Source organism: Crinia signifera, chromosome 1, assembly GCF_055691185.1.
Source record: "Crinia signifera chromosome 1, ASM5569118v1, whole genome shotgun sequence".
Taxonomy (NCBI): Eukaryota; Metazoa; Chordata; class Amphibia; order Anura; family Myobatrachidae; genus Crinia; species Crinia signifera.
Window position 1 is genome coordinate 376,904,370 of NC_139217.1, and position 19,106 is coordinate 376,923,475.

General features: G+C 43.8%; 1 protein-coding gene across 1 annotated transcript in view; it reads right to left on the bottom strand.

Annotated features, from left to right (window-relative positions):
* The window catches only part of TMEM116 (transmembrane protein 116), a 95,237-nt gene that overhangs the window by 36,647 nt on the left and 39,484 nt on the right, over window positions 1–19,106 (bottom strand). The window contains exons 3-4 of the mRNA XM_083151425.1: window positions 16,666–16,729; window positions 14,044–14,172 (exon numbers count right to left, since the gene is read on the bottom strand). Of these exons, the coding sequence (XP_083007551.1) occupies window positions 14,044–14,172; window positions 16,666–16,729 (193 nt within the window). The remainder of the gene's footprint in view (window positions 1–14,043; window positions 14,173–16,665; window positions 16,730–19,106) is intronic.

The following is a 19,106-nucleotide window of genomic DNA, read 5'->3' on the forward strand; positions in this document are numbered from 1 at the left end:
GGATCCCTGAAAACGACCCCCCACTAACTAAACTAAAGCAAAATCCCAAAAACCCAAAACAAACCTCCCCATAACCCCCCACCCTGTATGACCTACCCCCAACCTAGGTATACCTGGATCCCGTTAACATAACCCCTACCCTCCTAACCATACTTCTAAAATATTCCCCCCCACCCATCCCACCCATCTACTTAAAGAATAAAAAGGATATTGACCGAATGACTAGCAGGGGCAAAGAAAATAGGATACTTTTTTGAATATAGAGGCAACTTAAGTAAACTAAACTAAGCATACACACCCCCCCTGCCCCCTGTAGAGAAAGAAATAGAAATGTAATCAAGTATAAGCTTACTTTCCTAAATAACCTGAGGAGGATATCATCTGGCAAATAACAAAAATTACGAAATATGTATTAAATAGCAAGAGATATCTCAGGTTATAGTGTGGTGTGTATTATCAATCCGGCCATTTTTCAAAACCAGGGGAAGAGAGGTCCATAGGGTCCGGGTCCTTGTCAGCAGCAACTGGAAAAGTAGGATAAGTTCCACAGAAGGAGTACAAACAGTTCCAGAATGGTGTTGGATACATTTTAGGAGAGTGGGACGATCCCAGGCAGGCATCCTTAGGGCCCGGGTCTTCGTCAGTGGCAGGTGGAAAAGTAGGATAAGTTCCACAATAGGAGTACAGGCAATTCCAAGATGATGTCAGGTACTTTATAGGAGAGTGGGACGGTCCCGGGCGGGCATCAGCGGATATAGAGCAGTGAAGCAGAGCTGTAGGCAAATTTTCAATTATTGAGCCAGGATCTTGTGGTTGCATATCACGGATATCTGGATAAGAAGTAGTCAAATAAGATGCGATGTCACAACGCGTGGATACAGTGGCTTCTGGCGCTTCAGCAGGTGCGGCATTATTGTAGGGGATAGAGACCGTAGCCTGCTGCAAAGTATTGAGTTTGTTGATAAGCCTATCTGTAGAAGAGGCAATAGCTTGCAGGATCCGACACAGCGCCATCTCCATTTCGACCAAGTAGTTACCGTGTTTCCCCGATAATAAGACACTGTCTTATTTTTTTTTTTCCCTCAAAAAAGACCATAGGTCTTATTTTCGGGGGAGGGCTTATTTTAATAGATGCTCCATGTTACATGCCCCACTGTGCCTTTAAGAAATGCCATCCCAGTGATCCAGATAATTTAATGTAATTTAATTACATGCCCCCACCTGTTTGTTTTATTATTACCGTACTTAAACGGTATCTGTGTGGTGAGCAGTTTGGTGAGCAGCAGCCAGCCGCGTGATATGTGTATCCCCCGCTCAGCCCCCGCTGCCTCCCGTTGACCCCCGCTGACCCCGCTGCCCTCCGCTGCCCTCCGCTCACCTCCGATCACCCACGCCCGCTCACCAGCAAAACAGCAGCTCCTGTTCCCAGGGATGCATTGCGGTAGGCGTGACGTCACGCCTACCGCAATGCATCCCTGGGAACGGGAGCTGCGGTGTTGCAGGTGAGCAGGCGTGGGTGATCGGAGGTGAGCGGAGGGCAGCGGGGGTGAGCGGAGGGCAGCGGGGTCAGCGGGGGTCAACGGGAGGCAGCGGGGGATACACATATCACGCGGCTGGCTGCTGCTCACCACACAGATACCGTGAGTGAGAGGAGGTGAGCGGAGGGCAGCGGGGTCAGCGGGGGTCAGCGGGAGTCAGCGGGGGCTGAGCGGGGGATACACATATCGATCACATAAAATAACATGGGGAAAATGATAGGGCTTAATTTCGGGGGAGGGCTTATTTTGGACCAGCGTCCAAAATCTGGGGTAGGGCTTATTATCGGGGTAGGTCTAATTATCGGGGAAAGACGGTAGTTGGAGGACAAAAAGTCTGTACCAAGGTCTCAAACAGGGCAGCACAGAGCACACACCACACAGTAGGCAGCAGAAGTGTAATCTGCAATAGAGTCGACCCTTAGCTGTAGAAAGGTGACGGCTAGCACGTCGTCAGGATTATAAAGGGCAACAACTTAAGGGGAATTCAGTGTCACTGGTAACACATTAGCGTAATGCAGTCCAGAAGGTGTGAGACTTACAGGTTCCAGCAGGTATAGGTGAGAGGTACCCGCCAAGCCCAGCGCAGGATCAGATCTATATATGAACTGCAGCTCTGAGGACAGACAAGCAGGATGGTGCCAGCCTCTCCGTGCGGCTGAGCGGCGTGCCTCAAAGGAGACAGCTCCCACTCTCTCCCGCTTATCCTCCGGAGAGTCACCGGCAACCCCCACCCGCCTTTTCACCCAGCCAACGGCAGCAGCGCAGTCGGGCACCGGAGCAGCGCACCACGTATAGTCGGAGCTGCCGGAGGATCCAAGATGGCGCCGGCGCCTGAAGTAGATGCGCAAGGCTCAGCAGGCCCCACCGTTCGGAGACTCCACAAGCCGTCGAGGAGCGCTGCGGGGAGCACAGGTGACAAAGAAGCGTCTATGGAGACAGTGGGGGCATGCACACACCGTCCGCAGGTCCCGGGGCAGGATATTTGTGTAGGATGTTCAAGTTGAAGGATGTTTACTTTGTACTAAGAGTATATGCATCACCATTATCCAACCAACCCACAGAGAGTCTATTGACAGTATTCAATGCTCCCGATTCGCCGTTTTTTCAGAGAAAATCTTATTCACCCTATTCAATGTTCACTGTTCGCAGAAAGCCAACACTGAATGCCGGCCAGTTCTCCATTTCATGCTCGCTGCAATTCGCTGGTGTATTTCAATGGGATTCGCCGAGAGTGTATTCAATGCTAGGATGGAGAACTGCTTTCAGCATGATTTTCACCATGATTCACCATTTTTCATTCAACATCTTTTTAAGGTGAACTGGAAAGTGATCCTTTAAAATAAAGGCTTTTTTTATTTAAATTTTTTTTGGTGTAAAAAAAAAATCTGATTTTTTTTCTGTGAAGGTGCATGCTATTTTTATTCATGTGTTAGCATAACATGAACATATATTTAATTTTTTATTTACATTTTTTTTTTTACACATTCGCCAGCAGGGGGCCCGGAGCCGCTCATTAAATATTCACTTCACACTGGTCCTGCTCATTACATATGCACGAGCGGGACCAGTGCAGCGGCTCCATACCCGCATCCCCTGCCAGCTCTCCCTGGGGGGGGGGGGGGGAGCTTCTGCTGCCTGTGTCCCCGGGTGCCCTCCTTCCCCCCCACACATTCTGGTACAGGCAGGGAGGCTTCCATCTCCCTGCCTGCCGCCGTCCCGTCAGGGGCAGTCGCCCCTTCAGCATTGAATAGGGTGACAGGGAGGGCTGGCAGCGAATGCTCCAGCCCCACGGAACCCTGCAAATGTGCAGCGAATCCTAAACAGGATTCACGGCACATAGCGTAATTTATCTTTGAATACTGCCCTTTGTTGTAGTTAGTGTCTAGTAAGTTATTCAAGTTATTTTTATTCTTTATATAAAAGCACCATATTACACATATCTTTTACAGAAAATATTCCCCATTGTCTACCACAGTAATACACTGGAGTTCATTTTGTCATCAGCCAAGTAAGGGGCAGATTTATTAAGCTCGGTGAAGTGATAAAGTGTCTGGTTTTTATCATCGGCCAATCAGCAACTAAGTGTAAAGTTTCAGGCTTGGTTTGAAAAATGACAGGTAGGAGATGATTGGCCAGTGATAACAACCAGACACTTTATCACTTCACCGAGCTTAATAAATCTACCCCTGAGCTACTGTACCAGTATCTTTTTAAACTGTTGGAGGAAACCAGAGTAAACACTCCACTCACATGGTTTCTGAGTAGGAAGTGATTTATCCCCAGCAGAACTATGAACTGCTGTCAACATGCCTCCTTATCTGATTTCCATCTATTGCAAGGTACACAATACATGAAACACTCACACAAGGCACTCCAATAAATGCTTTTGCTTTGAACTGAACCTCAGTGGTTCCCAAACTTTTTTGAATCACGGCACCCTAGAGCATCAAAACATTTTCAAGGCACCCCTAGGCCAAATGCTTTTTATCGATAAATTCAGAAAAAAATATTAAATTAAGTGCATTGAGTTTATATGTCACAGTTATCTGGTGAGGGACAGGATTTGCTTCTATTTGTGCACATAAGTTATGATTGGCAGCCACCAGCACTGGTTTTGCCTGTTACATTGACCATTCATAATATAAATTGATCCTTGTCCACCAACCCAAGGCACCCTGCAAGTGTCCTGAGGCACCCCAGGGTGCCTAGGCACACAGTTTGGGAACCACTGCTGAACCTATTATTATAATTATTTTACAACCTGTACAATTCTTTATCCTTTAACAATGCTAGAAAATATACAGTAGATAAAGGCGTTTTAATACATTTTCCTGATTTTAGAGTAAAAGCCAGTCATTTTACTTTCATGTTTATTTGAAGTTCTAGCTAGTCTGTGCAACAATACAGTAATTCCCCCTGAGTTCAGTCTCTTCCATTATCATCTGTAAAAGGAAATCACTTTTACAATCACATTTTAACATAACATTTTAACATTTGTTGCTTCCGACAAAGACTACAAAAGTATATGTATATACAGTTGTCTGTAGACTAAAGGCCCCATAGTTTTCCCTTGAACCTCCCCGGGAGTCCTTCATCCTATTTGGCACTTGATGTGACATTTTTTCCTGCGAGTTATCATGTAGAAATAGCACTTTCAAGGGAAATCGGATACAGCCGCAATGTGCACTGACGGCTGCGATTCTTATTTATCTTACGTGCACGAGGTCCAATCTCCGGATCCGATCCAATACGCATGGGGCTGTGCATCAGATTGGATCCGATGTCAAACACCTGCAATTTACCCGTTTTTCACTCAATTTTTTGTGACCGATCCGTCAGAATCTGGTGACATCTGCCAAAATCCCATAAGTGAGATGGCAGGCAGTGGTACATAGACGTAATGCCTCATTACTTACTTATTTTGGTACAGTTTGTTATGTGGCACAGCTGATTCTATTGTGCTTTACAATAGTAAAGAGTAGTAAAACCAAGTGGTTAGCAACAGACAGAGTTGGGGGTTAGAGGGCCCTGCTACAAGCGTACAATCTTGAGGCTCATGTAGGTGATTATTGTTTATTTATGATTTTTATTTCTATACATGAATAACTATTACATAAATGGAGTATGGACAGGGCTGGATTATAATGGAGTCACAAGTGGTCAGTGCCCCTGGGCCCCCCTCTAGCTAGTGGCCCCGTGTGGTTGCCATGTATTTTTGAATCCAAAAATGTAGGATGGCTTTTAATTTATAAAGGTTTTGTGCATGGGATTGATTTAGTGCTGCAGCTTCACCTATCTGGCAATGTGACAATGATTAATGGAGTAAGGGGTAGAGGGACAAACCCAGCCTTTTCATGTTGTATGTATGTAATCTATCTATCTATCTATCTATCTATCTATATATATATATATATATATCAAAGAGAAAGAGAGAGAGAGTGGAGAGCGCTAGAGGTTTACAACCACCTGAAAGTATACATAGGGCAATAATACAATATACAGTTAAAATAACTTTTATTAAAATTTCGATGTTCACATCAGGATTTCATCTTTAGGATGCAGTTTCAATAACCCGGGGTTATTTCTATCTCCCACTAACAGGGGGGATCTGTGGAGCAGCTGCTGTATTACATTGGGCGCATTTTTGGGTCACTCTGTGTTATATATATATATATATATATATATATATATATATATATATATATATATATAATGTAAGACAGTGGCAGGGAAAGTCATAGACGGCAGGTACTTTTCCCCTAGAATCCTGTCTTATGGCATATAGACTGCAGGCTATTTCAATCTGTGTGGTAAGCTCCGGCTTACAAAGGGTGTTCTGTCCTGGGCTGGTAATCAGGAGAACACCTGATTCTTTAAAAAGGAGTCAGCCCTCTCCTTAGAGCTCTCTCTCTCTCTCTCTCTCCCTGGGTGTTGGAGGCAGTAAGCTGCTGCTAGAGAGAGACAAGGCTGTAAGTACTGCATTACTTGATCTATATCTGCTGTGTGTGTCCAGTGTCACATAGTGTGGCCCTGGTATAGAGAGGGACGTTTATTCTGTTTAGTTAGAGCTCAGACGAGCAGGTTTTGTTTTCTGTTTTGCCTGAAGTGTAAAGGCTGTTGTTAGTTTCTTGCTCTGAGTGCTGCAATAAAACTCAGGCAAGCCCTGTTTTGGACCCAAGCCGTGATGTCACTGTCTAAGTCTGTGCCAAATCCTCACCTGTGCCTACCCGTTTGATGCTAAAACCCCACATATGGTGGAGAATGCGAGCAAGCATCTCACTTAAAGAGACATACATCGAACTATAGGACTTTTGCTACAGCAAGCTGGAAGTTGTTGCTAAAGGCAACCAGCCACAAGTGAGTGTCTGGAGTGCACTGATACTTGCATGTCCTGGCTAAAGGCTGCTGTAACACTGCAACAGGAGACTGTTAAAATGGAGGACCTTTTAAAACACTTGGTGCAGGCAAATGAGCTGCAGCGGCAGGCAAACGCATGTCAGCAAAAGGTGCATGAGGAGGCCATGCGTGCCCAGGCTGAAACCAATGTTTTGCTGCTTGAATCCAACAGACTAGCCTTAAAGGAACAGCAGCAAATTAATCTGCAATTACAAGAGCAAATACAGAATGTGGCTAAGAGTGTGGCGCAGAGTGTGCAAACACCCCAACCCTTGCTTCCAACCACACGGGCTGCAGTACAGAAATCTCTGCAAAAGATGACTCTCACGGATGATGTAGAGGCCTATCTTGCAGTGTTTGAACGTGTAGCAGAGCGTGAACAGTTACCCGTGGATCAATGGGCAGGTGTGGTAGCGCCTTTTCTAACTGGAGAACCACAAAAGGCGTATTTTGATCTGAGTGAGCAGGATGCTAAGGTCTACGCGAAACTCAAGGGAGAGATCCTTGCTCGCTTAGGCGTAAACATGAGTGTGCGTGCCCGGAAGGTGCATAACTGGACTTTTTCTGAACAGTTACCTGCGCGGTCCCAAATGTATGACCTGGTCCACCTGGTAAGGAAGTGGCTACAGTCAGAGGAGTCTACACCAGTGCAGATCGTGGAGAGAGTCGTGCTGGACAAGTATCTTTGTTCCTTACCTCCAAAGGTTCAGCGCTGGGTCGGTCAGGGCGACCCTAATGATGCCGAGGGGCTTGTCAACTTGGTTGAGAGGTACAGAGCTACTGAAAATCTAATCCAAGAAGTGCCTCCTGGACATTCCACCCTCAAGAACAGCAAAGCGGCCGGGTCATCTGGTAAGACTGTTCCGTTTACTAGAGGGGTGAATAATGTTGTAAAGGGAGGTGGCCTAGATGGGGAACAAACAGTGGAGAGGCGTTCCCAAGGGACAGTAGGGTCCAAACCTGGGTCGCAAAAAGACTGGGGCCGCATACAGTGTTGGCGTTGTCATGGACCTGGGCATATTGCTGCCAATTGCCCCCTTACTTCTGAGCCAATGGAGTGTGATACAACCTGGCGAAGCTCTTTATATGCACGTTCTGTTTTCTCTGCTGAGACTGTGTCAGAAACTGGACAGCAAATATGTCATGTAAAGGTGGATGGTTATCCCGGGAGGGCTCTACTGGACTCTGGGAGTTTAGTTACACTCATCCATGCCAGCTTGGTAGACCCTCGGACACTCACAGGACGTTACATAGGGGTCTTGTGCATACATGGGGACACCAAGGAGTATCCCACAGCTTTAGTCCAGCTAAAGAGTACTTGTGGAACTGTGTCCCATGAAGTGGGCGTGGTAGAGACCCTGATGCATAGTGTGATCCTGGGAAGAGACTTCCCATTGTTCTGGGACTTGTGGAAACAGAATGTACACTGCACTAGAAATGCTGTTAATAATGAGAATGTGTGCCCTGTGATTAGTCCTGAGCCTTTTGATCAGGATACTGAGGTTCAAACGGTAGGGGTGACCACTATTGAATCTGACCGTTTTCCCCTAGCTGTTCTTGCAGGTGAAGCTGAGGAGCAGGAAGAAGCGTGTGACATGCCTGAGCTAGAGATGTCACGTGATAATTTTGGGACTGCTCCACTTAGAGATCCCACCTTATTAAGAGCTAGGGAAAATCCTAAAGTCATAAATGGTGAGCCCCAATACCCCAATGCTGACAAAGAGTTCCCAAATATGGCCATTAACCAGGATCTACTGTATCGGGTAGATAAAAAAGTGGGAAGTGTAAATTATAAAGTGTATCAACCAGGTAAACGGAAGCCAGAACAGTTGTACCATGTGAACTTAATTAAACCCTGGAAAGACAGAGAGACTCTGACAGCTGTAAGTGCCCCCTCTAGTGATAGCCCAGAGGTGCGGGTGTCAGAGACCCTGTCCAAATCCCAGAAGCAGGAAACTAAAGAGTTAGTACAAAGGAATTATGATGTGTTCTCAGAACTTCCAGGGCGCACCACAGCCATAAAACATGACATTGTCACCGAACCTGGAGTTCGGGTACGCTTAAAACCCTATAGAGTACCAGAAGCGCGTAGACAGGCCATATCTGGGGAGGTCCAGAAAATGTTAGACCTGGGGTATGTTATCGGGAGAGGTATAATAAAGCCACAAATAAATAAAGTGGAGGCTATCCAAGACTGGCCTCGTCCTTCAACAAAAAAACAAGTCAGGGTTTTTTTGGGAATTCTGGGGTATTACCGTAGGTTCATTCCCCAGTTTGCAACCATGGCAGCGCCCCTAACCGATCTTACCAAAGGAGGTAGGGCAGTTATGGTCAGCTGGAACCCAGAGGCTGAAAGGGCATTCCAAGAATTAAAAGTGGCCCTTTGTAATCAACCAGTCCTGATCACTCCAGATTTTAAAAAAGAGTTTGTCGTACAGACTGATGCTTCTGATGTGGGACTAGGTGCTGTCCTCTCCCAAGAAGTTGGTGGAGAGGAACACCCGGTAACATATTTGAGCAGGAAGCTCACACCTACGGAGAGAAACTACAGTATAGTCGAGCGGGAGTGCTTAGCAATCAAGTGGGCCCTTGAATCCCTAAAGTACTATCTCTTAGGACGCTCCTTTAGATTAATCACTGACCACTCCCCACTTACATGGATGTACCAAGCCAAAGAGAGAAATGCAAGGGTCATGAGATGGTTTCTCAATTTGCAAAATTTCAAATTTACAGTGGAACACAGAGCAGGAAGGCTTCAGGGTAATGCCGATGTCCTATCCCGAACATACTGCCAGTTGGCAGACAGTGTCCGACCCCACAGGTTCGAACAGAGGGGGAGGGTATGTAAGACAGTGGCAGGGAAAGTCATAGACGGCAGGTACTTTTCCCCTAGAATCCTGTCTTATGGCATATAGACTGCAGGCTATTTCAATCTGTGTGGTAAGCTCCGGCTTACAAAGGGTGTTCTGTCCTGGGCTGGTAATCAGGAGAACACCTGATTCTTTAAAAAGGAGTCAGCCCTCTCCTTAGAGCTCTCTCTCTCTCTCTCTCTCTCTCCCTGGGTGTTGGAGGCAGTAAGCTGCTGCTAGAGAGAGACAAGGCTGTAAGTACTGCATTACTTGATCTATATCTGCTGTGTGTGTCCAGTGTCACATAGTGTGGCCCTGGTATAGAGAGGGACGTTTATTCTGTTTAGTTAGAGCTCAGACGAGCAGGTTTTGTTTTCTGTTTTGCCTGAAGTGTAAAGGCTGTTGTTAGTTTCTTGCTCTGAGTGCTGCAATAAAACTCAGGCAAGCCCTGTTTTGGACCCAAGCCGTGATGTCACTGTCTAAGTCTGTGCCAAATCCTCACCTGTGCCTACCCGTTTGATGCTAAAACCCCACAATATATATATATATATATATATATATATATATATATATCCTGCAGTTTACCATTGAGCAGTGACATGAAGGTTTATATGTATGCAAAAATGTGAAAAGTTCTAGTGGATGTTGCTTTATAGTACATTGGTGAGTGTTAAGGCAGGACAAGTCTGAGTGAGGCTCAAGTGTTGGTGTGCTTTAGAAACATACATTGGCAATGTTATAAGTAACATATTGTATAGTGTAAACCACTGTGTGTGTCTCACATCATAGTATTTATTTTCATTTGAAAAACTGAGGCCTATGTAATTGTGTGTATGTATGATTTATCATGCTGTAGGTACTTAGGATTGAATGTAGGTATCACAATGTAAAATGTCAACCTGAATAGCATTATTAATGTTGAACCCCCTTTAACATGCCCACAGATAACCAGAGGGAAGTTGGCGAGGGCGTCCGAGGGGCCCTCATGCGGATGCGGCAGCACCTGCTCCTGCTGGCTGCAGACGTGCAGGACTTGTGCGACCTGCTACTGTAATTTTTTGTTTTATTTCATTTTGTAGTTTAATAAATATTTTTTGGAAAGTTAGAAGTGGTCTGTGTGTTTTTATAACATTTTACTGTATATGTATAAACAGTTTGATATATTTATGTCATTTGCAAAAGGAATATACTGTATATAGATGTGTTTTTGCATACAAGTGCAATAAAGAGAAGGGTAATGTAAACATGGTGTTGTAGGTGTGTTGGTGTGTATGTGTGTGTTTTAGCACTGCAAGGTAGAGTACCTTTATTGTAGTTATGCACATCCTTGCTTGACAAAAAATTAATATAATTGTATTACAAATAACATTATGCACGCTGTGTTTATAACTGTAGGTAAGTGGGCTTTAGTATGTGTTAGTAATAATTAGCACATTGTACAATATTGCATTTGATGTGCAATGATTCGTTAATATGCATACATAAAACCTAGGTAAAGGGACAACAATGAATGAATAGCACTTCACATGATGTAAGGGTTAATGTAAAGTGGTAGTAATGTGTATAAGTATCAATTAGGAATTAATTGATTACAATTACAAACAATCCATTTTTTATGAGGTTAGCTAATTGCATAAGTGTGTCATGTGGCAGATGTATGAGTTCAGATAACAGTCGTGAGTTTTGCGGAAATACCCCGCATCGGTGCGTACGGGCAGCTTCCCGTCCGTTCTGACGCTGTAAGACCGTGCAGACTCTTTGTGTTGCCACCGCACACGGACGGTTTGGATGTTGTCCGAAAACACACCCTCTTCTTAGAGAGTTAGTCCGTCCGAATGCGGAGGACCTGTGGGCGTTTGTTCTTACAATGTCCGCACATCGTGGCGTTCGGTCAGCTCCGAAAGAATTCGGGACGGACCGCACCAACCAGAATAACCTCCTCTGTGTTTACAAGCCATACCGGTGTCTTCTCAAACAGTGCATCTTCAGGTATTATACTATTGCTTTATATTTATACCCATTGCTTTTTAAGTTATAAGTCTGTCTCTGAGTCTTACCATTTATTTTTTATGCTATTTTAAAAGTTTTTTACTTGTATACCTTTCATGTGTGGACAATCATTTTCTGACGAGGTCAATCCAGACCAATTAAGGAGGGTATTTAGACCCAGACCAAACCATGTGGCAGTCACCTTGAAAAAGCTGAGTGACAGCGAAACCGGTTGGTGTCACCTCATGGACCCGTCAGAGATTTGCCAACCCCATCCTGCTTAATCTCTGGATCTGCACCAGCACTTTCCTGGCAATTGGACTCTATTTTCCAGCACATTGCACTTTATTGAGGAGTATTCACCGTCCAGTCAAAGCAGACTGTGACCCCTCTTGAGAGCAGTGAGGAGAAGTAACATTCGAGAGTGCCATCCAACAGGCATAACAGTCTTCTAAAGAGGATCCCCCCAAATCGTAGCCCCCCAAAAGGACTGGGACACCTACACTTATTGCTTGGATTACAAAAATTCTGGACTCCATCTTCCTCCTCCTGCACCAGTGCCGGGACTGTATGAGTGACCAGAGCAGGTTATATTACCCCCTCATCATTCTGCTGACAGGTTCCCCCCCCCCTTCTTTTATATATTTGCCACACTGTATATATATACATTTTTTTTTATATTACATGTGAATAATAAATTGTTTTGTTATACTTTTATCTAATTGTGTCATTAAAACAGCGCTGCAAATTATCTCTTTTTCGCCTTCCAAATCATGTCCAATCAATTTACCACAGGTGGTCTCCAATTAAGCTGCAGGAAAATCTCAAGGATGCTTAGTGGAAACAGGATGCACCTGAGCTAAATTTTGAGCTTCATGGCAAAGGCTATGAATGCTTACGTACATGTGATTTCTTTGTTTTGTACTTGAATACATTTTCAAAAATATCCCAATTTTTTTTTCACAATCATTATTGGTATTGTGTGTGGAATTTTGAGGTAAATTTAATTTATTCCATTTTGGAATAAGGCTGTAACATAACATAATGTTGAAAAAGTGAAGCGCTGTGAATACTTTCAGGATGCACTGTGCTGCAATGGATCGGCATGGTGTGTGTGTGCTCAGAAACACCCTCACCCACCCACGCGCACAACCCCACATGCACAACTGATATTATGTAATGTTTTGTGTAATTTAAATATTAAGAGCCTTGAGAAAGCTATCCTGTAGCGAAATGCGCATTGGCACCTCAGATTTACTGTGGAATAGGGTCTAGAAAATGTATTAGGACATCATTATGGACTTAAAGTCTTGTATGTGTAATGGGGCTAGGAGGGTGTAGATAGAGCTGCATGAAGGGAATAGAACTTGTCCCACCGACTAAACTCCAACAGAAGTGTTGTAGATATATGCAGTGCAGCGTCTCTCCTATTGTTGAACTTGACTGGTGAGGACAAAAGAATTTACAAGTTGAGTATCCAAAATGCTCAGGACCAGAAGCATTTTGAATAATGGATTATACCGGATTTTGGAACATTTTTAAATTTGAATGAGGTATCTTGAGGTATCTTGCATTTATGTTGTATAAGCACATCAAACACATGAAATATACACAAATGTAATTTATTTGTGCATGAAACAAGGTTTGAAAACATGAAACAAAGTTTGTGTCCAATCTCAGATACTGAATTTGTATGCCAAGCAATCATTTTCTTGCATATTTTTAGTGCCAGGTACATATCATGCCCCTAGTAGTGCCAGTTACATATCATGTCCCCAGTAGTGCCAGTTATATATCATGTCCCCAGTAGTGCCAGTTACATATCATGTCCCCAGTAGTGCCAGTAACATATCATGTCCCCAGTAGTGCCAGTTACATATCATGTCCCCAGCAGGGCCTGAACAGATGTACCCAGAAGGATTTTAGTAAAAAAAAAAAGTACATTTTGGAAAGTGTTTTTTTCTGAATAATTTGGATAAGGGATACTCAACCTGTAGTAAATCAAGAGCTACTTTGTAATGTCAGTGTCCTAAGAATACCTATAACAGTAATAACGGACAGTGTTTGTGTATACCTTATGGCCATAAAGCTCTATATATATAGCATTATCGCCACTGAATACAGAATTGAGAGCCTGATATACAGTACATACATATTTGTTCACATGGTCACACCATAAGACCTAGATACTAACAGTGAGAGGGAGGTTGAAGTAATAATGAAAATGGCTACAATTATGAATACCAGCAAATGCCTGGTTTTCTGTTTATCCCCGCTCACCAGTGCCAGTGATTGATCATATTTGATTAGATTTTTATTTTATCTTAGAGCGCTCCACAATTCCGTTTTGTCTTTTCCGTGGTACAGGACATATATTGATAAAAATAAAAGAAAATATATCCTACTTGAAAAATCCAATATACAAGACTATGAACTCGTAGAAGATTTCTATTTTAACATAAGATATAATAAAACGTACTCGACATTTTATGATTAATATTTTGGAAGAATGCACCTCCTTCCCTGTTCCGCCTATTGGTTAAAGTTTGATATTGTACAATTTGTCATTGGTCTATCATGCCATTTGAGATGTCATTAGGGGCTTTGTGAATGTATGTTTAAAAAGTTTCAATTAATTCATTATTCAGATAAGATAAAAAGGCTAGAAGGAAAACCTAACATAATATTTGTTATTGCAGTAAATCATCAAGTTGAAGCCATTCGGTGAAGATTGATTGATGGATTGGTCTAAACTACTAAAATGCACTCACCTGACCCACTGCCTGGAGGTTGTAGCAGGAAACATTAGTGTTGCATGAATGCTTGTGCAAAACAGCCCCAACAAGCCAGCTAAGAGCTAGCAGCAAGTCAGAAAGACTGAGGTAGAAGATAGGCCGGACCTAAGGGCAGTAATAAGAACAATCATTGTTTGTGCAGAAATCATACGGATTCCGGATACAGTATACAACAATCTAATAAAAAAACAACTGCGTGGCGAGCGCAGCGAGCATGCGGGGGGGGGGGGGGGGTGAACCACACCCGACACCGAAATACCGACAGGGGCGAACCACGCCCCCCCTGTCGGTATTTCGGTGTCAGTATTTTGACCGCCAGGATTCCAACAGCTGTGATTTCATACTGAATCCATAACTGGTAATGAATAAATAAAAAATTGGGATATTTGGATGGGATATTTTACACCATAACATACAATGTTAAGATATACACAAACTGTGTGAAAAATTTCTATCAGGAAGACGCTACAGGTCGATCCATGCAAAGTCAACTAGAACCACTAAAAGCTTTTTCCCAATAGCTGTCCATCAACTGAACAATGTCTAATGTGCAAAAGAACATTTCATGTCTAATATCTGAAGCACAATGCGCACTATACAGTGAGATGTCCACTTTTGATCCTGCATGTGTAATGCCTGCAATGTGTGTATTAATTCCCCTCCTTATTCATGCTTGGCGATCCACTGTTTTTGCATAAATAATCCTAGTATACCTGGCCAATAAAGTTGATTCTGATTTTGATTAGCCGTGGTCATTATCATCAGGTAATGTGTTTGCTGGGAGCTATTTAATTAGCCCCAAGGCTTACATCTGTATCACGTGATACCTGTCTGAGATTAAGCTTCTAAGCAGCTGACAGAGCTGCGGTAACACATAGGGGTGTATTCAATGTCGGGGGTGAGCTGTGACAGCGAGCAGTACTGCCTGCTCGCTGTCACAGCTCACCCTGTCAGTATTCAACTGACCCCCCCTGCATACACCGATTCCCCCTCGCTCCATACCGGCGCATGTGGCCGCAGAAATAGAGAGCCTCACGGCTAAATGCAGCAGGCTTCCTGCATTAGCCGCGAGCCTCGCTGTTTGGGGAAATCCTCGCTGACAGCGAGGATTCCCCCAGAACATTAAATAGAGTGAGCGGCCGGCGCAGGGGTTAAACAGCGAAGATAGCCTGTTTTCTGCAATCACCGCCATTTAACCCCCTCGCCGGCCGCATCGAATACGGGCCATAGGATTGGGGACTTATCCCTGATCTCGTGTTTTAATTTGATCGCGGGTCCATTTTAGTCCTTTATAAAGACCTCTAATGGGTAATAATGACAATCAGTCATAATTCTCAATCGCTTCCCATTTTTATTGGCCGAAAATATACAGGTAGGTTCATTTGGCTCCCAACAAATTAACACTAGAATGTCTGTGTGTGCATATGTGGTAGGGAATATAGATTGTAAGCTTCACTGCGGCAGAGACCTATGTGAATGTTTTAATATTCTCTGTAAAGTGCTACGGAATATGTGTGCGCTATATAAATAACTGGTAATGAATAAATAATAAATAAATTGGAGATAAATGGTTAGGATATTTTACATGATAAAATACAATGTTAAGATATAAAAAAGTGAAAATAATTTCAAAATGTACAATATGAGCTTCCTCAATCAATTTGCTCTGCAAACACGCCTATATAACTACCTCACACTTGGGAATTTTTTTTACAGTGGTAAATTCCACTCTTCAGAGCAGGGCCCTCTTCCCTCCTGTTGTCATGTTTATAATTGTCCCAAAGAGTCCAATTTTTAAATATGATTATTATGATGCTATATCTAATTGTTTCTTAGAATAGATATACTCTCTTATACTCCAATATGTACTATATACTGTATATATTGCAGCAGGGACAGCATATTTCCACATGAGGGTAATGCATACCTCCCAACTTCTGAGTAAATGAAATATGGACACTCGAGCGGTGCCCGAAAAGGGGGCGTGGTGTATGCAAATGAGGGCGCGGCTTATGCTAATTAGCTGCGGCCTAATTTTCATGCGAGAATAGACGCTGTGCGCATGCGCACAGCATCTATTCTATTACATTGGGGGGTCTCCCAACTGCCACCCCCCGCAGCGGGACAATGCCTGCCGCGGGTGGGACAGCGGGACAGGACCCGAAAATCGGGACTGTCCCGCTGTAATCGTGACAGTTGGGAGGTATGGTAATGTGAATTATAGATATACACACACACACACACACACACACACACACTTATCCACTTCTAGCTGGCTGGGTTAGGCAGTGTTCAGTCTCTTCTAGGGCATGAAGTACATAGTAGTGCCAGAACTATTTCTCCAGTTAGCTTACAGCTGATGATATTGGGTGACTGCTAAATGCTTGTAGACATGAGACTGCATACACCCTCCTGGGAATGCGGAATCAAATTATAAACATAATTGTTAATGTATCTTCTTCAAACACTGTTAGATAAGGATAGTAAGGAATGTTTAATTCCGTTAACACTACAACAACAGAAATCACATGACTAGGTTGGGTGTGACACGTGTATGGAAAAACATTACCAATTTCACCAAAATCACAAATTTCTTACCTCTGGTAATTTTACTACATTCTGAAACACAGCGTAGCCAATGACTGATCCAGAGCCTACAATACTAGAGAGAAAGTGATAAATAAAATCTATTTTCTTTTTACAACATAAACATCTATACAATGTAGACTAGAGCCAGAAACCATGGGGTAAATTTACCAAAGCTTCCACAAATGATAAGAGGTGATGTTGCCCATAGCAACCTATCAGATTCTGGCTATTATTTTCTAAGATGCAATAGATAAATGATACACATAGGCTCTTAGTATGCTCTATTTGGTTCCCCCTCGACTCCGCACATGGGACCGATGTTGAGCGCAGGTGCATTTCTGAACGTGTGCATATGCCACGGCGGACAGATTGTTCGCTGGGTGCACTCACCCAAGAGTGTGGGGTCGCAGTGGATAGTCGCGCCCATGGGAACGCCCAGCAGTTCCCATGAAAATGTTGGGACCATGGTAATCTGCCCATGGCATGGGTGCTGAAGGCGGGCAGCTGACATTATCAGATGTCAGCTGCCCACCCTTTTCCTGCCGAATGTCCACACATATCTAAGTGCTGCACCCCTTTAGTGGAATGCACTCCCTTGCTCCATTAGACTCTCCCCAAAATTGCAAAGCTTCAAACAGGCACTGAAAACACACCTATTCATCAAGGCGTACCTTTCCACTGCATAAACTAGTCCTGAGGCTGGTCCCTTCCGACCCCCTGCCTGCTTACATCCTGCTATCAATCCACCTCCCACCTGCTTGCACCTCATGTAATCTGTCTCCCCTTCCTACTAGATTGTAAACTCTTCAGATCAGGGCCCTCTTCCCTCCTGTTGTCATAGCCTAGAAAATTGTGACAATAGTCACCCAAAAGCGCTGGACAGTAAATGCACTACACTAAAATATTCAGAAATTTATACTAAAATGTGCAATGGCACAGGTAATAACACAGTCACTTAATTGATTGGGCAGTGCTGCAGCCCCTATTAAGAGGGTGTGTACCTCTAAAATGCAAACAATAGGATGTGACAGTCTAAGTGGCAATAAGCCACAGAGCACAGCAGCGCCCCTTAACAGACTCTGTGGCTTATTGCCACTTAGACTGTCACATTCCTATTGTTGTCATAGCCCACTTCTCTTCACATTTCACTCACAGTTCTCCCATACTCAAACACTCAGTGACCATCTTCATCCACATACTCATCTCCATCATTGGCCACAAGCCTCTAGCAGTATGTTGACTGAGTCCTCACTACTTATATTTAAGTTGTAATGTGTATTGAACTGTGGCGCTCTTTACTGTACTCTATTTTTGTTTTTTATTCAATGTATGCTAAGTTTTGTCTCCCTGTACTGTTTCTTTGTACGGCGCTGCAAAACAATTGTGGCGCCTTATAAATAAAATAATACTAATAATCTAATGGTGTGTACACAAGGGGGCGATATGCCGTGCTATGCGAGTCCCGATGCAATCAGATCGCATCGGGACTTGCATCGCACAGCATGCATGGAGGGGCACAATTTAGACTATATAGTGCAGATCTGCACTATATAGTCTTTGCTGCCCTCTCTATCTGGCTGCCGATTTGTGCTCACATGGGGTTCGCAAGCCCTAAAAAAGTATGCGATCTGCATGCGATATGGCTTCTGATATTCACTATATCGGCAACATTGGAAGCCATATCGCCCCGTGTGTACACACCATAAGGTTACCTGAGAGTAACCTTAGATATGCGTGGACCTTCCACATGATTCATGGTCAGCGACCATCAAATGATGTGGGTGTTCCCACACGGCCTGCAAATGGATGATTATGTTAAACATCCAATCGCAGCCTGTGTGAAGGTACGCAGGGGGGTGGGGCTTACTGGCATTCAATGTGAGGGGGGGTGGGGCTTACTGGCATTCGACGGGTGCCATCTGGTGAAACAACCAAAAAAAACCATAGTCTGATTGGTTGCTATTTGCAACATACTCTTTTCATTTTAAGAAGCTTTAGTAAATTTACCTTAAAGAGCAATACAAATTGAAATGCATGTTGTGGTCAGGGTACAACTTATTAAAGTGGGAACGCACAGTGGCGTAAGTTCGTCCCAGGCACCCGGAGGCAAGATGAATGTTGGTGCCTCCCCCCCCCTGACTTTAATATATATATTTACACACACAAACACACACACAAGGACGTTACTGTCGTAAAAATAATCGTATTAGCAGCAATGCATGAAGTTGGTTGTCTAGATTTTTATATCACAGAATTTGCAGAAAATAAAACGTCCCCCCAAATAATGTCCGCTGCCTTGAAGGTGACATCTGTAAGGGAAGGTAGTGCGTACAGAACTACCTTGAAGTGTAATATTTCAGGAGCGCTAGTGCGCTGTGAACGGGCAAGAAACCCCCTGGCAACAAGCAAGAAACCGCTTGGAAACATGCAATAAAACTGCCAAAACACAT